This window comes from Netta rufina (assembly GCF_964035555.1).
Source record: "Netta rufina genome assembly, chromosome: 11".
NCBI classification, from domain to species: domain Eukaryota; kingdom Metazoa; phylum Chordata; class Aves; order Anseriformes; family Anatidae; genus Netta; species Netta rufina.
This window is the reverse complement of record NC_140134.1, coordinates 3,899,873-3,923,446: the sequence shown is the minus strand read 5'-3', so window position 1 is coordinate 3,923,446 and position 23,574 is coordinate 3,899,873. Positions and strand designations below refer to the sequence as shown.

At 34.9% G+C, this 23,574-nt stretch overlaps 1 protein-coding gene across 1 annotated transcript in view; it reads right to left on the bottom strand.

The window, feature by feature from the left end:
* UNC13C (unc-13 homolog C) overlaps nt 1-23,574 on the bottom strand; it is a 163,993-nt gene that overhangs the window by 30,395 nt on the left and 110,024 nt on the right. Inside the window, exons 18-23 of the mRNA XM_084293339.1 lie at nt 12,983-13,109; nt 11,949-12,045; nt 11,377-11,520; nt 10,327-10,404; nt 9,301-9,378; nt 1,105-1,193 (exon numbers count right to left, since the gene is read on the bottom strand). Of these exons, the coding sequence (XP_084149465.1) occupies nt 1,105-1,193; nt 9,301-9,378; nt 10,327-10,404; nt 11,377-11,520; nt 11,949-12,045; nt 12,983-13,109 (613 nt within the window). The remainder of the gene's footprint in view (nt 1-1,104; nt 1,194-9,300; nt 9,379-10,326; nt 10,405-11,376; nt 11,521-11,948; nt 12,046-12,982; nt 13,110-23,574) is intronic.

Sequence of the window (23,574 nt, the reverse complement as noted above, 5' to 3'; positions counted from 1 at the left end):
TTATGCATTAAGTTCCAGATACATTGCTCATCAAAAAAATAAAATGCAAGTCTCCATGTGAAAACATTGGAAAATCAGAAGCTTTTCAGTTGACATGGACTTACACACTCTAGAGCCTTGTTTAAAATGACCATAAAGCTGTTATTGAAGCTGCTCATGTAAACACGGTCCCTCAAATAAAAATAATTAACCGTCTTTCTAAGACGTTAACCTCACAAACTCTGGCAAAACTCAGACCCACAAGTAGTCTGTTTTAGTTATCTGAAGCATATTCTAGATTGAAATAATACTGAGTATTCTCTTCCAGAAATCTAGTTGTCTTGTTCAAAAAAGTAACCCTGGAATGAGATAGCATTCATACCCTGTCAACAGAGAAACCAGGGTCTGGTAGCAAAGAGAAAAGTAAGAAACAAAGCACATGCAGGAAAAGTGAACACAGTCCACCCAGATGGTTCACTGCTGGATTAAAGAAGTCACTACAGCCTTTGCTTAATGAGTACCACTAATCCCCCTTTCTTTTCTAAGATTCCTTTCTAATTTGAAGCAAAAATAGCTTGCAGCTTCTCATAGCACAGATTGGCCCAGTGAGTCTGAGTACTTATTCAAGACTTCAGAGTGCGCTCTGATTAATGAAAAATTTTGAGAGTAATGCTCAATTCAAAATTCTTGCAGATCCATAGGTAAGCAAATGACCCAAGAAGATCAATTACAGTGACATTTCAGGCAGGCTTAACTCAGGCAGACATCCTTAGTTGAAGCATGCCACTCAGAAATAAGTTGTCAGTCTCCGGAAGTAACATATACATAGTCAGAGAGAGGTTTAACATAGCATCAAGCAAGAAAAAAACAGCTATTTTTGTTTTCCAGAAAGCATAACAAAAGTCAGCAGCCTCATTTCTGTGACACATTAGTGACTACAAACCATTTTCAGTTTTCTTTGCAGTGAAGTTACTGCTCTATTTTAAACACCAATGCACACCATAATATCAGGGCAGAAGCAAACTGTGCTGCGGGACATCCAAACAACCACCAAGACTTAGGCAATAAATTAGGTTAATGAGCAGGACTATTTCTCTAAGATTTGCAATAAAATAAGTTAGTTACCTTGTGGCATATGTTACACTGAGTTCATCCAGGACATTACCAAGTTTCACTTGGAGTTCTTTTAGAACAACACTAGCTTCAGGATCCAACTGCAAAGAGATAAGTAATGTTATATTTTTCTTATATGCTTTTTTTTTTTTTTTTTGGTTAAATTAACAAATTTGGAATTATATGCAACAATATACTGCGCTATGGGAAATCAAATGTGGAAACACCTGTTACAACACAGGATTGCTTAGTGAGCCTAAAATTCCAATTGCCAATCAAAGGAAAATGTTTGACTGTAATAATGAGGAATTATGTTGTTGGAAATCACAACGTGATTTCCATGTGTGCCACAGAGCAATGGCTTTCTGTGGGACAGTGAAAATTTTGTTAGCAGACACAAGAACAGAATGAATTTCTATTGTTAGGCCAATGATGTTCACAAAGCATACCAAAAGAAGGATGCATGAGGAGTTAGTGCTTATGTTAATAATACTGTCTATGGATTAATTTTTCTTTCTTTCCTTTTTTTTTTTTTTTTTTTTTTTTTGGTTTTTGGTGCATCTTACCACTGCTTATATTTATTTATTTATTTAGTGTTTTTCTTGGAAGATGTTTCCATTTTCCCATTAATGCATCATAAAAGTAGAACAGCCCACTCTGGAAAAGATGGTTTGAAAGCTATCCATGCTGCTTCTACTGATAAAGTATGAGGGAAGTGAATCTACTGAATTTCAGTATTTCTATTTCTAAAAGCCATTAAGACATACATAATTCAAGCACAGTGCAAAACATTTGGATGTACAGGGAGAATGGCTCCTGTATCTTTCATACAGGTTTTCTAAACATAGGAAAAGAGGAAATGCAGGGGAGAAAAGTAATTTTACATTTACAGGGATGGGGATCCATGCACTGATATTTCATCAAAAAGGTACTCTTTTGATATTGGCCAGCAGCTTGCTTTATTTGCTATGCATGTTTTTTCAACAACAACAACAAAAAAAGACTTTTTTCTTTCTCCCTAAGCTGTAACATTCAGGAAAAATAGTTACAGTCCACTGTAGGGTATGATTGATGATCATCAGGACCAACAGCAGAATACAAGTTAATAGCTGATGTTCCAGGTTTTTCAGCTACCTACAAGGTAGCTGCAAAGGTACCTGCAAGTGTTAGGGAGTGAATTTCAGTGATAATCCTCAAATTCTGGGCTCAGTTCTGCAATAAAGATCTTCAGGCAATTTCAAAGGAAATTTTGCATTTGGAATACACAATCAGGTCATGTTCATATCTTTTGACTATATGAGTGGGGTTTAGTTCTTATTCTTCATCTGATGCTTCAGAGAGTATTTCAGAGTACTATGGTGCAGTGGGTCAACTCTTTTAATCATACTTTAGAGAAAGGAGTAAACTATGTCACAGCATATTGGATGGCTTACATAAGACTACACAGGAATTCTAATGCAAAATAAAGGAAAATCTAAGTAAACCCTGAAACACCCCCAAAGATCTACTGTGTTATAGTCTTACGCCATCCTTTCTCTCCTTAAAGATTATGTGTGGTTTAAAACCATAGAAAATCTATGTTCATTACAGTTTGTAAAAAATATGAAATAGGTGAAGAGGGTAATTGCTGTATGTCCTTTAGAATATAGTGATGTGTAGCACTTTTCTAATCTGAGAAGCTACTATTTTAAGACTGTGAATACTTTGTTTTTATTTATTTTGCATTGTGAGAGGTTCTGTTGCTTCTCCACTTCATGTTTTAGTAATTTCCCTGGCAGATAAACTCTGACAGTTCAAACACTTAAAGTGATTGCTTTCCTTCATATGAAAAGCAGAGACTGAAAAACTAATTTTACTGAAATGTCTGTATTAGTTAGCAAAGCTAGAGTTGACTAATGAAGGCAGCAATTTTTCCAGAAGACGTGTTTAACGAGGGAATTATATCACCTCCTTTGGTAGGATGCATACAAAACATAAACTACAGAACTCCACTAGAATATTAACACATTTAACAAAATAAAAAAATAAAAATGAATGCAAATGCATTCACATTGAACATTAAATTGAACATCACATTGAACATCATTTTAAAGAAAACACAGAATACTGGGCAGGCAGAAGACTCTAATTTTCTTACCACATTATGTACAAGCTAGAGAATAATCTTTTTACTAGGTCAATGTAGTTATTTTCTATCAGAGGTTGTTGTGAAAACCCCAAAATACATTTGCTAAATTCACCTGAAATTGGACTTAGTTTGGTCAACAATAGAAGGATCAGTTACTAATATCATATTGTCAACAAAACACACATTATAGAAAGATGCATGCAAGCGCTTAAAGTTTTAGAGGGCTTTGTGCTCACAAATTACACAAACGAGTTTGTGTGCACAGTTGGAGGTAGCTGGAAGGACATCCAGCCTTGTGAATACACGTGTTCATGCTTACTAATGCAGTGTCACAGGGAGCAGTGGAATATAAAGAGGTATGCAGGCTGTTAACAATATTTCTGAGTACCACTGTGTTTTTTTTTTTTAATTTTAATCTAATTTTTATTTTTTTATTATTTAAACACAGGACAACTTGAGTTCTTCACCAAAACTAAAATGTGCACTTTTCATTTACCATGTCTTCTCTGTGTGTCAGTGAGTTCCCAGGGCAAATCAGGGGGTCCTCAGGCATCAGTCCTTGTCTGGCACCATCCAAATATACCTCAGCTATGAGCCACTTTTTGTCTGATATGAAATGACTATGGACTACTAGGTTCTGTACTGTGAAAGTCCTTGGGGAGTATACTATTGGTAAAGATGGCTTTAGAATGGCCTTGGTGCAGTGAAGATAAGACATAGCTTTTGGTACCACTGCACATCACAAACTAATTTTTATGGGTTTTCTTCTGTATGTCTTATCTTTGAAACATAAATTAATCCACTGATTTGTTAATTTAAAAAATAGGTTCAGCTGTGATGCCTGAAAAACAAACAAACAAACAAACAAAAAACCAAAACAATAAGTTTTGGAGAATAAAAAAGGAATTTCAGTGGAAGCAGAAACTGCTACTGTTTCCTTCTTAAGTATTCTATAATGTTGGAATTCACTACACATCTGCATTCTGCAAAAATGACAGAGCTGACAGCATAAAATCACAAAAAGCTCATAAAGGATTTTTTTTTTGTTTGTGCTTTTGAAAGATCTAATGCAATGATGTGAACAACTCCTGCTAAGGCACTTTTTACCAGGTTTGCTTATTCTCACAAAAGTGTGGGAGATGCACTATAGGAATGTGCAAATGGTTTAGCTTAATGAAGTGAGACTTACACAGGTTGACATAACAACACTTACTACTTGAGACAATAACACATAGTTTTCAAAGCCACTATGTAAAGGAAATAAGTTTCCCAGTGAGGCAGATCAGTAATGCAGAGGTGAGTTCATTTATCCAGTGACCAAGAAAAGTCCTGAGCATTGTTGACTAGTATTGCTTCCTAACAAGAGAGTAATAATTAAAACAACCATTTCACAAGCTCATCTGCTGTTGGAAAACTGCAAATATGATAGTGCAGAGTGGGGAAGGGAAATGTATAAGAACTCAGGTAAATGGAATTTTTATTAGTAGCAGTTTAAGAAAATAGATACTAAAATGCTCAGCTGCAGAACTCTCAGCTACCCAGACAGACGATGAATTTTAGGGCTAACCTAGTCCTAATGTTACGCTACTTTGCAATCATCTAGAAGGAAAGGTAGGCAAAAGAGAATGATAATTGGCATTGAAGATCATGTCATATGAGGATATAGATAAAGCATCTACAGTATTGAGGACTTTTTTTCTTCAAGTCTTGCCTGCTCCTATAGAGTGAAAATGAAAAAAAAAATCCAACATGCTGAATAATTTTTTTAGGAAAAGAAAAAAGAAAACTCTAATTGAACAGATTACTGCTGAAGGAAAGAAGACATCATTAAAGTGTCATAACTAATTTAAGAATTGCTAGAGAGGAAAGACCGCTGATCTCAGCTTTTTGTGTTGCATTTACAGTTTATGACATATGTGGGCTAGTCTTCAAATATCATGGTAGGCTGCTAGTTGTCAAAATCTGGATTTTGTTTTTAAGGACACATTTTATTTGAGTAGGTGAAATGCTACTAACCTGTTAATTTGTAGACCATACTTTTCTGTCTTTCTTATATAAATAAAATTTATAAATGTATTTATAAACATTTAAATAAAAATATAAATATATTTATATATTTATAAATACATGTATTTATAAAGATTTGTCTTCACAAATATATATTTTTAAATTATTATTATTATAATTTGTTCCCCATCTTAAATAATAGTTGTTTTTTTTGTTTTTTTTTTTTTTAATTTTACCCACAACAGAACACACAACTTAGTCTGTTGGCACACTTCATACGATCTGTTAATTATGGATTATTTAATTGATATTTAGTACTTCAACTTCTACTTCATGCTAAATAAAAGCAAATAATAGCTTTGTTGAGCAGATGAAAATATTTTTAAAAATGTTTGTACATAATTGCTTCTAAATGCTGCTTAAAGCTATGATTTTTTTTTTTTAATGCTACAAACCTTGGAAATGAGTTAAAGTTCTGATGAATTTGGCTGCTTTTTATGTAACGTGTTAAATGGAGCTGTTCTATGCTGTAATGTAATGCACAGACGTAATCTTGTTAATGGCAAATTTGTTTCCATAGGAAACTACAGAGATGAAAATTACTTTTGCATTAATTATTTGGAACCTCTCTAATCTTAATTCCATTCATCTGCATTTATCTGGAATTTCACAGCATAGTTTGCTTATACTTTCCTAATGGGACTGCCTGGTTACCTCTGTTCAGACAAACAAAAAAGAAAAAGTAAAAAATTTACATCTAGGAAAGAGACAGCTATTTATCAGACCTGTCACTTCAATGAAAGATCCCACCAGTAGGTATGGTGAATACAATTTGGACACTTTAGAAGTATTCTGCCTAAATACGTTATGGGTCTGGGCATTTGTCATCCTATCAAAGTTTCGAGTCCCACATACAGATTTCCATAGGAATTCCTGAGCATTGCTTGTAAAGTTGGAGCTAAAGTTACTGGAGTGGAAATATGATTTGCCTATACTTGATATAATACTGTTGCACATAATCTACTTTGCTTTCAATTTTTTTTTTTTTTTATGTTTTAATAAAAAACAGCTAATTGATATAGCTCATTTTTACTGTATTCTGCCATGTGGAGAAAAGCAAAACAAATATTAGTTCTTTTTTTCTTTCCCTTTTACCAGCTCCCAGTGTGTCAAACACAAAAGTATGAATTAGTGGAGATATAAGCACTCTTTTTTGGACTAAACAAACTGGAGGACAAAACAAAATTCTACATTATGATAGTCTGTTTCCACTATTTTGTCACTGACTTGACCAAAAAGAACAGTGGGTTGTATCCTACTTTAGTACCTTTATTATAGCAAACTGCTCTCATTCATATAATCCTGTAGAATTCTTCCCCGTTAGGCTACAGCAGACGAGAAGAGTTAATGAAGAAACTCATTTTGTTCAGACTATTTTATTTTAATGGCAGGAGAGCAGACAGCCTAGTCTTTTTCTCTGTTTATACAGCTCCCTGTCCTGCAATATGTAGTAAGCCTAATCTGAATATAGGGACTGCCATTTGATTGTGGTATTTCGACTGCATAATTTGAAAGACATACCGCTCATAATGTGGCACTGAGGACATTAACAACATTTAATTTTTCTTAGAATTAGTTTTGTTTTAACTGAGATATAATTTATTCTGCTAAAATTATCTGCCATTTTTTTGCCCTCCACAAGCAAAAAATGTAACTACTTTCTCTTGTAAGGAAGCTGCTTAATTTCTGGCTTTAAATACTAGTTTAACAAGGCAAATTGGCCATTAGCATTTATGGTCTTGGAATGTCTAGGGGATTATCTATTCCAATTGGAGGACAGATACATTCGGGGCACTTGGATATGAATGAAAAAAAAAAGAACATGAATGTACTTCTCTGCAAGAAATTGCCCTAATGAGAAACAAACAAATCCTTGAATGTGGGCTGCAGGGGCCAAGTGTTCTGTGGTTCACTATGCCGCCAGCAGCAACATCCCAGCCACTTTCCCCATTCAGGTCAAAGCCCAGTGCCGATCAGGTTTTGGAATGAAATTCCACCCTAAGATGCATATAAGAGATTAGTGAAGAGACTGAAAGTGCTGTAAATATATTTTTATGAAAATTAAACTTGTTCTTTTTTCATTTTCATTTGTTATAATGTATAAAGATGAGGAAATAAGTTTATTTTGGACTTTTCAATACAGCTGTTTTTCTTAAATATTGCATATTAATTCTGCCCCTCCTTGAGTTTGTTGGAGCAGATTTTAAAGGCCTATTTATTTTTATTAATGTGTTAATGTTACCATAGCACCATGCTCTTTTTAAAAAATATAAGTTAGTCTTTGTTGCTCACTGGGTCTTCAAAAAAAACACACAAACAACACAACAAAAAAAAACAAACAAAAAAATGGTATCCCTTTATTTGGGAGGTTCATCTGGAACCTCCTATTCATTACTGTCCAGTGAGCAGGAAACGGGGGCGTATTTTACCTCTGCAGAGCCCTGCTGTTAATGTTTTAATGCAAAAACTGTGTGTTTTCCAGTTCTCTAACACATAAGTTCTAAGGTTTAAGAAAGTACCAAACTTGTCTCAAGAAAAAGTTGATATATTTTAACTTATTTTCTTCAAGCCAGATAGTGATAATAAGGATACTATATTCATGATGTAAATATTGCTTTTTAACAAGAAGGCAGGTTTCTGTGTCTTGAAAAGATGTTAATTTCTTAATCAGCTTTCAAAACAGGCAGTTAAAAATACAGATAATAGTTACTGTTAGAAGGACTCAGAAACATTTATGACTGTTATCTGCAAGCACATGTACATACCTACAGAAGGTGAGTTCCAGTAGACTGAGATCTTGAGCATTTTAAAATGTTTTCTGATACATTAGTCAAATAAGTGTGTATTTTTTTAAATAAATACATATGGCAATTTTGAAGTATTCATGTAGAAGACTAGCAGTTGGCCAGGCAAGCATTTGCTATCTTGTTTTTTTGTGCTATTTAACTAAAACAAAACAAGTAAACAAACAAAAAACAACAGCCAGGCTTTCAAAATCAATGCTATTTCATCACCAAAATGGTAATAATTCAAAAAAAAAAAAAAAAAAAAAAAAAAGAATATATTAGTATTTATTCTGATTAGCCAAAGAAATTTCTATAAGTGTAGAACTGTAATTCTCATTCATACATTTGGTCATTCAACATGTGAGTTAAAGACTAGAATCAGCAAGTACTCAAACACATATTTATGCCCCTTTCCTGTTGACTGGACTTCAGGCACTTTTAAAGTCTTAATGTATATAGAAGGAGATAAAGCCAAGCATTTTCTGGACTGTTGAATAGCAGCTCTTGCTGAAATAGTGCCTAGTCTTGGACAGAAGTAAGCCCTCAGATATTGAAAAGTGCACTTAAAAATATTTTCATAGCTTTTTAGAAATTCTGAAAGACTTCACAGTATCTGCCTAGTAAAACATCTCAATTTAGAGTGTCAACTGAAAGCCCAAGCATAGCTCTTTTTTATTTTAGTTCATAGGGAATTACACAAATACATCAATGGGGATTAGTAGGAAATGTGACTGTTCTTAGCCTTAGAAAATACATGTATGTTCAGGAATAATAAAAGATGCTTACTATCACAAACCTCATAAGAGAATCTTTCTCCTTCTTTCTTCTGCTCAGTGGATTGCAAGTCAGAGGCATTAGACAAAGACATGACACATTACAGACAAAGCACAAGGCACATATTTTGCAAAATTTTCAGATACAAGCAAAACATACCAATACATAAAAAAGCAAAGTATGGTCCAATACAAATGTTAAAGTAAAGCTGACAGTACAGATTACAACACAAAACACTCAGTGCTGATAGAACTTTACAGATCATTAGCATATTTCTGTGAAATAATGCTAGGTCTTTCTGGCATTGCCAGGGCATTAAATAGTTCTGCATATACTGTTTTTGAAATTCTGATTTTCTTTGCAAGCAGAAGTGAAGGCTGTTACTGGGTTGAAAACATGGTGCTAATGATCTCTAAGGAACTTTGAGTGATCCTGGAAAAAAATACAACTCACCTCCTTCCCTCCCATGGACTCAAACATTTTTTCAAGCTGGACTCGTAACTGTTGAATGTTGTTCATCAAGATACAGGACTACAAAGAAAACACAAAATGTGCAAAATAGGCATATTTCTTTTACGCATGAATATGTGCATTCATAGTCTCTAGGCTAAAGGCAAGTTCTTCAGCAGACCTACGTTCATGCAGTTAGGTTCTTAGACACAAATCTGTGTTTCCTGAGCTCTGCTGCCTCTCCTTCCTTATTTCACACTTCTCTTTGCCCAGCCAGCAAACCCACACAGCCAGTGACTGTCTATTATGCCCTTAAGACAATGTCTCCCCACAGGAGACTGTATACCTTCTCCCAACCAGCTGGGCAGTTTTCAGATCTCAGCGTTTCACATTCTGAACCTTACATGCCATGTAATTGCTAGTCATAATTGATATAATTACATCTTGTGGATTAATCACATACATTATTATCTACTTAAGAACATATATAATAACAACCAAAGTACTTTGAGAGTGAAAATAGATGGGGGAGAGATTGGTTCCTAGACCCAGTCTTTGCAGAAAACTGTGATAGCTTTGTAACTTAGAAAATGGCTGTTGCATAACTATGTGAATAAAACAACACATAATTCTTTTAATAACAGAATATTATTCCAGAAGTGTGTGTGTATATATATATATATATATATATATATATATATTTATATATATATAAAATTATATATTTTTTGTCAAAATGTTTGTGAATAGGCAGGATTTTCTTTTCACTGCTGCATGGAGAAAGCACATAGTGATAGTAGCAGAAACGTCTGCACACACTCCCTTCACAAGGAATAATGATCTTACAAACTCTTCCATGAATATCACTGATAAGAGAAGCAAGACAGTGCAAAATGAAAACTCAAATGGATTTTTTTTCCTTGGAAAATTGGAAAAAAAAGATGAGAATGTATATTCACCACTTTTACTTTTGGAGTATGCCATTGTATAAGGAATCTAGGCAGAAACAGAACACAGATTTTTACTCACCACATTTTCTTTATCACAATATGAGCTGAAGCAATTTGAAATAATTGCAGCATATTGAAGCAGCACCTTGTTGATAGTCTAGGAGAGGAGAAGAAAGTTTTAAATGGTATCATCATGCAAAACAAAAAGTGAACACAAAGAGGTTTGTAGAAGCTACAGATTTTACAGGTGCTTACATATTTTGTATATTTTATTTAATTTCAGATTTAATTTAAACAATCCTGTGAACACATTTTCAAATCCTTGCATGGCAGATGGTATTTTGTTCTTAATCGAATGTAATCCTCAATACCAGAGGGACTATTGTTGTCATACTGATTTTGAGAAGCACTGAAGGCTCTAGTCCTTTGCAGCGTGCTACATACGTAATGGAAGAGTAGCAAACTCAAAAAATCCTCTAGGGTGACAATGCATAGATTAAAAATATAATGGAAAAATAAGACCAAGGGAGCACTTTTCAAAGCTTAGCAATATGAGCTTAGTTTGCAATAACCGTGTAAATAAGAACTTTGCAAATGGAAAAATATTGCAATGAAAACACAGGAATAAAAGTAAATGCAAGCTATTTTAAAGAAATCACAGCTATATTGGAAATACGAAGCTTGTGAGGAAGTGTTGCAATCCAAATAGAAAGCTGGCCTAAGTTAAGTTTATCAAGCAGCAGATGAATAAGAACTACCACCTCAGGGCTCCAACCAACAATGCTTTATTGCCATACCTTGAATTTTACCTTCCCTTGCACTGACTAATTAGTAACATTTCTCTGAGCTGCTCTATTATTTGGATAGTAATCAGTGCTTAGCAAAAATAATAATTGACTATACAAGCAATACATACATATGAAATCTCAGGATATAATTTCATAAACTGGTAAACGATTTTGTGAAAGTAGGTGAAAGTAGTGTTTGAGAACAAACCAGGCAGTATGTATTTCTAGTCACAGCTAGAAGGGATTGCTTCTGAATAACACCGGAATTAGCTTTTAAGTACAATGTCAACACAATGGCACTCTCTCTTAAACTTATGTGAGATGCACTGATTTTAACCTACCTTTGCAAATCTTCTCATTAAATGAGACAGTGCTTCTGGATTAGGACACTCCAGTTTCCTGATAATCTCAAAACTTTGATTGAGCTGCGTGAAGACATCAACCACAGAACAAGAAAAAAGGGCATGATCTGATGTTTGCTGAAACTAGAGAAAGAAGACATTCAAGTGAGTTAATACTTGTTTGAAATGTATAACTGTTTTTGAAATTCCTCCTAGAATCAGAATAAGTAACAAATAAATAAAATCTTACTGGTAATACTGAGAACTGTGATTTTTTACCTTTATGTTACTTTCAGTCCCCTTAGAAGTAAAATCAAAATTCTCTTTCATGACATCAGTATCACATAAGTGTTAGTAAAGCTATAGACTGAAATCTATGAGGAATTTAGGCAGATGGAATTGGAGCAGGAGTTTGTTCATAGGGTTATCTTTTAAGTATTGTTACTGACAGTTTATTTTAGGAGGCCTAGTGAGCATACTGCAGGATCAAGTGTACTTCTGGTTTTGCAGTACTAAATAATTGTGTTGCCTTAGTACATTCTTTTTCTTTGCTTTAGAAAATAAGGACTCACCCCATCTTTTTTGTCTCTTTCTAGTGCTCCATGAAGAAACTCCATTGAGACATCCTCATTTTCATCCAGCCACTGAATGACAAATGGTTCAAACCACCTGAATATTAAAAACAATCTTGTAAAGTACATTCCATAAAGATCCTGAGAGAAGAGGTGCCACCCCACCCAGCAGTTTGGCACTTTATGCCTCCATATTTGTTCTAGTTGCCAAAAAGTCTTTTAATCCTAGAAAAAAAAAAGTCACCAAAGGTACTGTTGCTACCAAAATGTCTTTCAGGCTTCATCTCCACACTATTCTAAATGGTCTACCCCAATGATGTAGAATTTGTAGTTGCCATCAGACAAATGCACCCATATTTTGCAGGGGATCATATTCATATTAATTTTAAAATGTCTCTTTTTTCAGTATTGCGTCTTTTTAAACTTTTAAAATTGTTGTTATTTGCGTGTGAAATAATGTGGAGAAAGGTTTTCTTTAATAAAATGTCAGCTGTTCAATTCTTATTCAATTTACTTAGATTTTTTTTGAAGCAGTGAAAGCTGCCCAATCCTTTTGGCAAACCAGAAAACTTGCTGAAGATTAAAGACTGTAAATAAATATTGCTCATACAAAAGTGGACGGTTGAATATATTAATTTCAGAAGGAAAGGTGAAAATGAAAACAGCAGATAAATATTAATCAATTGCAGTGACAATAATCTCAGTAATGTATCCCATTAGTTTTGTATCTTGATCCAGATTTGTGTATGAAATGAATGCACGGGTCAAGAACTAATATTACTGCTGTTCCCACATTTCCTTCCTTACTCAGGAAGTAAGTAGTTCATTTCCTTACTCAGGAAACTTAACGATTAACAGTTTTAAAAATTAATTTTATAGAATGAAGAATTAAAAAGGATGAAGTGAAAAAAGTATATTTAAAATTATTAGTGCTACACCTTTTGATATCTTGCACAAACTTGAGCATAAATTTTTGAAGAAAATAAATTGCACCAAGCCCAAACTCATGGGATACTTCCCTACACACTACTTACAGAGAGTATTCAGGCACTGCATCCTTGAAAGCATGGAGCTCTCGCACATACTCATTATAAAACCATTTCACTTTGAAGTGCAAATTCATGTAATCCGTGCTCTTGCATAACCGCTGCTTTTCATGTTCTGCAATAGAAGGAGTTGAAACAAAAGTATTTAATAACATTTTGACAGTAAATAACATTCTTGTGTCTCAATGCACTATTGATACAATAACAATACTGTACTTGCATTTTAAAGCCCAACTGGTTTGATTTTTTTTTTATTTTTTTTTTGAGGTAGTAGCAACTGTGGAGTTTCTGAGTACCCTTAAGAAAAAACAAACATACCAAACCAAACCAAAACAAAAACTGACCAAACTACAATTTAGGATTTTCAGCTCTCTTTGCTGCAGTGAGAAAACCTCACAAGTTTACTGACTCTGTTGTTTAGATTCTTCTTTGGTTGTTACAAATTACATAAAAAGCTGTTTTAGGTTTCAAGTTAGAAAAGAAGACCGTAGCTGTATAGTAACGAAATGCAGTAACAGCTGTACGTGCCAGTCCTATCTGCAAATCCTGCATTTGCAAATGGGCTGCATTTATCACATTCAGTTAAGAATGAGAAAGAGGAGAGAACTTTGCATGTGATTTATAGATGGCATAAGTAGAAAAACTGCCTTAATAAAATGGATTTGAAGATTATCAAATGGGCTTCTCCACCTTTTCAATGGCTTCCTATTTTTAACATAATGGATATGAAGATAATTGCAGGAGTAATGAAGCCACCTGCTACTTTAGAGCAATTGTATCTGGAACTTTTTATTCACTAACTTCCTGTTTCATAAGAAACCTGAGAGAAGAAGACCAGGTCAAGGAAGGACTCACACCTTGAAGCTCGTCTAAATTCTCTCCCCTAACCACTTCCACTTCCTGTATTTTTAAAGGCTATTTTTGTAACAAATATCTATATTTCTTCCAGGATTATGACCCTTATTTTAGCCTTTCCACTGTGCTCCACATTCTTTTCTATCCATCCACTTCAGACCTTGAACATCAATTCCATTCTTTCATTTTGTTAGCTAGCAGGCACTTTATCCTTGCTCAAGTCTTTCATTTCCTTTTCCCACAGCAGGAAACTGTGGATTCACAAATCTTGAGCAGAGTAATCTTTCCTTTACTTACTGCACACAGCTGCCTAAAATCTCCAAAGATGGCATGTGTTTGAAGTGTCTTGTCACTTTCACATTCTTCCTTAAACCAAAAATCTCTTATTTCTGCTCACTTAAAAAGTGAATTAGTACAGATGAACACGAGGAATAACATTATTTTGTAAATATTATGCATAAACATTTCACCTCTTTCAAATCATCTTTCTGTGAAACATTCTCTGTTTTTCAGATCTGACCAGGTACATTAACAGGAACTTTTTTTTTTTTTTTTTTTATTATGTTACACCAATACTCCATTAATATCACAGTACTGTAACACCCTCTCTCTGCCCCCCTCCAAAGGGAAAAAAAGAAAAAGTTTTAGAAGCATGTTATACACTGAATTACTAAGGTTTTGTGTGAATCATTTTATGAAATACTCCCAGGGGCTCTTACTGCCTTTTTAACATTGTGTTAGCATTTGCACCTTTATTACCTTTTCATTACTCTAAAGAAAAAACAGTAAATCAGCTTCTGTCTAAACATTGCATTTGAGAGTATTACAAACTCTCCCTAGCATGATTATTGTTTTCTAGCTTTAAACAGAACCACAGAGAAAGATTTATGCCTGCTCTCATGGTTCTTACTTTCTACACACTTGAAGAATCTTATTTTTCTGTTCTGGTAGGAATTTTTCCACAAACTGTTAGTGTAGACAGCTAGATTACCAAACATTTACTCAATAATAGGTAGTTCTTATATGTGAGACCAGTCTTTGAGAACGACTATCTTATCAAATTATTTATACATCTATTTTTTAAATTAAGAAAAATCTCTTATTGCATTCCCAATAAAGTGGAAATTCTGAAACGAATAGTATTTTTTCGTTTGAGTTTTACATGAATGAGTTATTAGTTTACACAATGCAACTTAAGAACGCTGTAGTATCACAAACCATGCAAATGTTTATTTCATTTCTAGTAATCAGATGCTACGAGTGATGGGCAAATTTGTCCAGGAGGGTATAACTTTCTTTTGGAAGTTTAGATCTAACTTATATTAGAAATGGGTACAAAAGTAATTCATGATAAACTGAGTGATTTTTTTCTTCCTTCTCTAGGCTATTATACTGTGGAAAGAATATTTCAACAATCTCATATTACATGTGGCTACATATAGGTGAAAAATACATACTAAAATCTTAATATAAACATATGAGAATATCAGAAAATACTTTGCATGGTCTACAAAGTCATTTGGTATCTATGCATATTATTTCTTCAGCATACAGAAACAAAAGAACAGGTAAGACAGGTGCACATAAGAGTCAGCCCATGACAATTTTAACTGGATCATATTAGATGAGTTCATCCATAATAACCATGAATGTAGGTTAGAAAGCATAGGAACATCACTGTAGCCATTCTGAATTTAGATTAGGACCCATGGATGTTTCCACAATTTCTAAAAAAACTCACACAAGTTAATACAAATATGAAACAACACAGGCCATACATTTTCAGTTTGGAGATCTAGTGCTATAGATTTAATCTCTGTACTACTGAAGTGAACTGAAAGACTATAACTGAATGTAACGTAATGGATCAGGCCACGGATAAAGAAGAAAGCAAACTTAAATTTCATAACTGGTTTAGAAGTTAACATTACATTCTGCTAGACATTTCATCTCAGTGTTTTTATACTTTGCTAAAGGCAATGGAAGTCACTGGTTATTAACTGAAATAGAGAGCAGGACACAACTAATTGATAATTATGGGTAATTTACGTTTGTTTTGATAATGTGAAATACTACCGACCTTTCTGAAAAGGCTCTTAGTTTCAGGGTAAATATAATAAACTGAAAACTAAGACTGAAAAACTTGTTCTGTCATTACCTCCTTTTTTTTTTTTTTAATTGCAATTCCTACAACTGATTTGCAACTGATAAATAATAGTAAAATACTATACTAAAATACTAACATAATAACAAAAAAACCCTCTTTTAATTCTCATTTAAAAAATATGTCTTTTCATAAGAGACTTCTACATACTCAATTTTATCTCTGCATTTGCTCAGAAATTTTCATCAAAATATTCTTGAACACTTCACAGACATAATGGATTCCACCTTGAACATCTTTATGCAATGCACATATGCACAAATTAAGCTGTGTTATTAGTAATGTACAAATGTGGAACTATGAAATTTACTAAGGGGATGTATATAAATTATGAAAGGCAACATGGATGTGCACATATTTCTTAACCACAGAATCATATTTCCTCAGTGAACAGAAACTAAGAAATGAAGGCAGGATTAATTGTAAACTGTGAGGAAAAAATGGATTTACTTTTTTTTTTTTTTTTTTGTCTTGCCTGTAGTCCTGTAGTGGAAGTGAGCTAATCAATCCTTGACTTAATGAAGACTGCTTTAAAAGCTGAATTGACATCGCATTTATATTCAAGTAGGAGTTCTCAGAATGAGTCCATTTGCTCAAAGCCCTCTGCGTTGCTCCATTTTCTCTCTACTATGTTACACTAAACATTACTATACCCTAAAGATTTCAAATTAATTTTGACAAGTAAACTTTGATTTTAATTGAATATTATTGAGTTGTTTTTTACTCTTTATTGAAAAATTATCTTATTAGTCTCATCAATTTATTAATTCCTCAGCATCAAATACTTCCCAAATAGTTCTGAAAGAAGTGGATGGTTATGTTATCAACAGGACAATTCAAAGATGGAAAACAAACTGATTAAGCATAAACTTGCTCCGTCCTGCTTACAACTAAGACAAAGAAAAATGCCATTACTGAAAATAATAAGATCAACCTCAATATAGATTCTGCCCTTCAATATCACATCAGTTAAATTTAATAAACAGATCAATTATATTCAAAGAACAAACAGAAAAAATCTGCCCTTGGGTATACGTGTCTACTATGATTGTGAAAGGAAATAACCACTTGCATCCAAGGACTGAACTAATCTGTGCTTTCTTACTGTTAGTGGAATTCTTCCTTTGTACATAAATTTATCATGGAAAGCCTAAAGAAATACAAGCTATGAATGGATCAGAAGAAATTGTCTATTCTATCTAATAGGAGATCTATGACAATAATTAAAACCCTGATTCTGAAGAATATGAAGAAGAATATAGTGGAAGTTTCAAATGCTTAATACTGGAAATATTTGGACTAGATTTTCTGCTTTTTGGCTTGACAGAAGATTGCAAATTGAGCATAACACCCTACCAAATAGGCATGGTAGCATTTTATAAACAATTAGTAGAACAAATTGCAGAACAGGAAGAATCAGACAGCAAGATAAATGCAAGGCTTTAGTAATTACCTGTGTTTTATCTGGATCAGCCTGTATAGCAGAAGAAGAGGCAAAAGCACAGAGACTTGCTCTAATTGTTACCCCAGAAACTGCACTTAAAGCTGTTAGTTTAAGTTTTTGTAAAAAGATAATGTGGAAACAAGCAGTTTTAATGGATTTATCCCATTCTCCTGAGGAGTACTGGGATAGATATCAAATGTTTAGTTTAGATCTAATGCACTTGCCCATAGGGGGAAATTTAACAGTGCATCTAGTAAAAAACAAAACAAAACAAAACAAACCCACTAGTTAATCTCCATACATGGATAAGTCCTGAAAGTAAAAAATGGAGTCTTCAACATAATAGAACTGGGGCTGGGAGAATAACAGTTTTTTTGCAGACATATGGTCTGATTTTTATGTGGTCCTGTGTGGAGCCAGGATTTGGATTCAATGATCCTTGTGGGTCTCTTCCAACTCAGAATGTTCTATGATTCTGTGAGGAAAGCTTGTATGAAATGGCTTAATTTGAAGTTTAGGATTAAACAAGATTAAAAATATCATGAAGGTTGCTTGTTATATTCAAGTTTCTTTTTCTCTAAGGTTTTATTCCAGTTGATAAAGAAAAATAAGAAAGACGACATTGGTCAATGCTTCTAGAAAGGAAGAAGTACAAAATGCAAGTTGTTTTACAAGGTGATTAATTCACAGAATTCATGAAAAGATGCAACTGGATCCGCACTTTGTGAGCATTATGCAGCTCCACTCTGACAGAAGAAGGAGGAAAAAGCTCTCAAGAAAAAGGAAAGGGAAATTCAAGCCCTAGCTGCTGTACTAAATCCCCGTATTAGGGGAATGTCCTGGAGGAATGAGAAGGATGAGCCTTTTCGCCAACAGATGCTGAAGTGCACAAAAAAAACATAGGTCCCCCCTCAAGTGACTTTTTGGGGGGGCAAAATCACAATTTTTTCTTGATTACCTCTGCCCCCCAGCAATAAAATTACTCTGGAAAAAAAAGGTGTAAGTCTAGTTTTTGTAAAAATATGAGTTGCAGTGAAATTGCATCATCTTACAGGTGTAGAACAATAATCAATCACAAGAAGAAATATGAGGCATAATAGTGTTCCAGGCTAATAAAATATAGAGGAAATCTTGACTGCCCTTTTGTATAAGATGGAGATTTCTTCCTACTCCTAGAGATGACATCACAGAGTAGTTTAGGTTGGAAGGGACCTCTGCAGGGCATCTGGTCCATATCCCTGCTGAAGCAGGGACACCTAGAGTAGGTTTCTCAGGACCATGTCCAGCAGCCTTTTGAAAATTTCCAAGGAGGGAGACTCCACAGTCCCTCTGGGCAACCCGTGCTCGTGCTCCATCACCCACACAGTACAGAAGAGTTTCCTGATGTTCAGATGAATCCTCCCGTATTCCAGTTTGTACCCATTCCCTCTTGTCCTGGCACTGGGCATGGCTGAAGATAGCCTGACTCTCTCATCTTTGCACCCTCCTTTCAGGTATTTATGCACGTTGATAAGATTACTCCCTGAGCCTTCTCTTCTCCAGGCTGAACAGTCCCAGCTCTCTCAGCATCTCATCATAGGAGAGGTGCTCCGGTCCCTTGATCGTTTTGGTAGCCCTCCAATGGACTCTCTCCAGTATGTCTAGGTCTTTATATACAGCCCTTTCAGCTGAACAGAACACATCTCCCTTATTTGCATACTCAACTTACTAGTTTACAGAAAAGACAGGGACATGTGATGTATTATTTCACCCATAATTAATTACCCATAGTTATTAATCACTGTAGGTTTCATTTAAATTATCATATACTGTTTAATTGTCAATGTACTGTGGTAGCACTAGAAAATGGTGACTAGCAAAATTGTCTTGCTCAGAAGTAGGCAGCCTTCAGGAAAAGTTATTACATAAATGATTTACAATCAGTGACTGCCTGGGTAAGAGCTAATAACAATGTTCACAGTAAGATTAATTTTCAGTGGATAAAAGAAGATTAAATGAGGCCAGAGCTTTCATTATCAAATATATGGGGCAATATACACTGCTATTACTGAGTGTCAACTTTAAGACTAAAAAATGACGTCAGACATCCACTGCATTTTCTCCAGCAACATCTGGCACAATGAATACATCTAAAATGAGAAATAAAGAGTGACCGAAAAGCATTTCTAACTCTCTTCTTCTTCCAGTCATATCATATTCAATTTTACCATCTGTCAATGGAAAGTTTATTATTAAACCCAGTTATAACCAGCTTGTCCTTTTCCCTTTCTTCCTCTATTCCCCATGAGGCTACATTTGACTCTTCTCTCAGGTCTCTGGAGAAACCAGGATAAATCCCATTTGTTAAAGTGTGTGAATACAGAATGGGACTCACTAAAATCAAAAAGTTTCATAGTTTGATACCCTCATGAAATCCTGCATTCTGATGGATGCTGCCTTGCTTTCTCTTCCATAACCTGTGCCTCCCCACCCTCCCCACCCCAAATCTGCTCTGTAGTCTTCCTCTAAGCCAAGGCTGCATTCTACCTTAAGAGAAACTTTGTAAATTGTTAAGTTGGAGTGAAAATGGACTTGAAATCTGTCACCAAATGGTGTGACCGTTTTGGACAACAAAAAACTACAAAAACAAATCTATATTAAGTGCCTAAAATGGTATAATGACTTTCATACTCTTTTATTTTTATATGGCGTGACACTTCAGAATACTCCTTCTGCAGGACTGAGGCTGTCTCTCACTGTATCTATACAACAGCTAATTAATTTCTGGCCTGATCCTGATACTGACTTCTGGCCATTACCAGAATTAGATTATCATAATAACAACAATTATAATGTACTATTTCTAAAAAAACTGGATAACTTTGGACATTTGATCTGACCTATTCAAAAATCAGAGAAAAAGTATGAAAAACACACTTCTGAGGACACAGAATAAAAAAGATACTTCTAAAATTGTATGTCTAATTTCCTCTCATTACTCTCTCATCACTTTTTAACCTTTGCATCTTCATGCCTGGAAAGGAAAAGATTTCTCACCATATGAAATCAGTAACAAATTATTTGCACTGCTGTTAGAATTCTCGCTGTTCACATTGGCTTGTACTATAAATACAGAATACTTTATAGACCAAACAGTACAGAAATGTAAACATCCTATGAACTCAGGTATGCTTGTATAAACTGAATGCTAAAAAACAATGTATAATCAATTTTGCATATTACCTTATGAATAACCTGCAGAGAGAAAAGAAAGGGCCAAACCTACCTTAAAGGAGTCTATAGCAAGGTGGGAATCAGTCTCTTCTCCCAAGCACCAAGTGATAAGACAAGAGGAGATGGCCTTAAGTTGCGCCAGGGGAGGCTTAGCTTGGATATTAGGAAAAAATTCTTCACTGAAAGGGTTGTGAAGCATTGGAACAGTCTGCCCAGGGAAGTAGTTGAGTCTTTGTCCCTGGAGGTCTTCAAAATACATGTAGATGTAGAGCTCAGTGACATGGTTTAATGGTGGACTTGGCAGCGCTAGGTTAAAGGTTGGACTAGATCATCTTAGAGGTCTTTTCCAACCTAAATGATTCTATGATTCTAAGTCAGTTCTCAAAGAGAAATGTGTGATACCTTTTCCATGCAGAATCTATACAAGAAAATAATCCTAAACTCCTTAGATCAGAAAGAAAATTAAAACTAGTGTGGAATCAATCTGTTAAAGTTTTCACAGAACTTCTAATATTATCCAAAGGCAAAACATAGTAATTATTTCTGAAACAAAAGAAAATCTAGAATGAAATGAATAATTCAGTACCAGATTTTAGTGCAGTCTATTGTTTGCAAGGCATGTCAACCTGGAACATTGTAGCCCTGATCTCAGCAGCTGGGGAGACCGGATCTCTGTTTTGGGATGCCCCTTTTTCTCCTCACCCATTGAGTGAGCTCTTTGCCCTGACAGCAACCATCTACCCCGTCACATGCAAGCACGCTACGATAGTATTCATACAGATGTGCAGCCACTGTGATTGAGCAAAAGGCCACTGCTGTGGAAACTGCTGTTCCCTCTGTCTTCTACATCTCACAGTAGCAGTCTCCTAGCATCCTGCCATGCCCATCACAGAGGGCTGGACTGTTCCTGGGGAAGAATCAAGGGGGAAGACAAGATGGAGGGGTGTAATGACTGCTGCTGCTTGATTCCTAGCACCTATTGGCTCCTATTACAAAAGGGTCAGACAATACTACTGAAGAGCAGCAGTTCTTCACAGCAGTAGCTGCAGCTCCCTACATCTCCTGATGTAGATGATGAGGCATTCAGCTGGTCAGAGGACATAGCCTGGACAGCCATTCTCACTGCTCCCAGGAAAAAGGGAAAATAAGAGTGTAAACTAGTTGTTCCAGTATTCATTTTCTGTTTGAGGATGAAGTTATGATGTATTCATTCCCTGAATTTATGTTAATGTGAGCAGTGGGTAGGAATTAATAAAGTGGGAGAAAAAACAACACCAACAAACAACAACAACAACAAAAAAACCCACACAAGAAACAGAAGCAGAATCTTGAATAAACTATTTTTTTTTAAATCACATCAGTGATACTTTTTCAAATGATGGACTTTTTCACTGTCTCTTGGTTGGATGCAGAAAGGAATCAATTTTATAACACCAAAATGATGCTTGAGAAGATTAATATTAAATTGGATCAGGTAGAGGTTGTGATAACAGCCCTGAACTGTACATATGAACAGATGGTAGTCTGCATTAATAACTTGGAAGGCTAGACTGGGCATAGCAGAATGTGATGCGTTTTAATGATGAGCTCCATTAAAAACATGAGGATCGAGTGTGACCATATTTAAGGGCTTGCTTCTCCTAATTTTGCAGAATTGAAAGAGAAAGATCTTATTGTCACTATCCATTGCAGAATCAAACTCAGTTTGCAGAAGATTCAGGGAAAGAATTAATGATTTAAAGAACAGTAAAGCTGGAGAGAGGAGCAGAATGCTGATATATATTTTGTGACTACATTTATCAAGATTCCTGTTTAGGAATGAAACCACAGAAAGTGAAAGTATGTACATTTATCAGAATTTATAATGAATTTCAATGTCCTTTACTTATTCTTTTTCCACAGGAACTGTTTCACTGTTGATTCTGAGAGTAACCTGGGATTTTTACTGAGAAAAATGGCATTTGCTCCTCTCAGAGAGACAGTATCAACAGCCAGAGAGAGGCAAGGCCATACAGAGGGTCTCATTTGGAATAGACTTAAATAGTCAAGTGCCTCCTAATGAATCCTCTTTACATCTTTCTAAATAATCAGGTATTACATTAATATTTGTTTTCAAGTCCTTATCCAGCCCAACCTTCCAATTTTGTATGATTAATTCTGCTTTAAGAGCTTCTTGTTCTAGCTTCTGAACCAGAATACAAAACATTGCTTGATCAAGTAAATGATCAAATACACTCCACTTAGCAGTTAGAGTGGTCTTAAGAGAATTGCCTTCTTGCAGTACAGAACATTGATAAGCACAGGAGTGCTCAGGTGTGGCTGTCCGCAGAGTGTAACTATGCATCCAAAGTTATGGAAGCATGACAATATAATGGCAGTTAGAAATTCTTATTAGTCTTTATGCTAGTTACCTGTAAGTATGATCAGAACATTCAGTTACTGTACACTCATCTGTTGATGCCTCCTGATTTACAGCTTGTCTAGATAACAAACTGTTATCACTGATGTTTCCAGGAATATGTCCTAACCCAAAGTAGTGTTTTTCAGTTGGTCTTCATATTTCTCAGCTCTGATCAGCTTTCACTGATCACTCTCAAAGAGATCAGCGATCTTCTGCCTAATGTTATCTTTCTCAGACTAGTTCTTTTGATCCTCTGACATGACTATAGAACATTGAGTTCTAATACTAGTTTGCAAATCTCTTCTTCTACCTATGCCTTAGATTTGGTTTCTTATATCTTATTCTGTCATTATACAGATTATAATCACTACTCATGTAATTTCCTTCTTCCTTTCTTTCTATCTTTAAGTTCTTCTGTTGCGCTTAGTGTGAACATTCCAATATTAAAATAATAAAACTATCAAATTAAAGTAACACAACAGTAGATGAACAAATCAATTCTC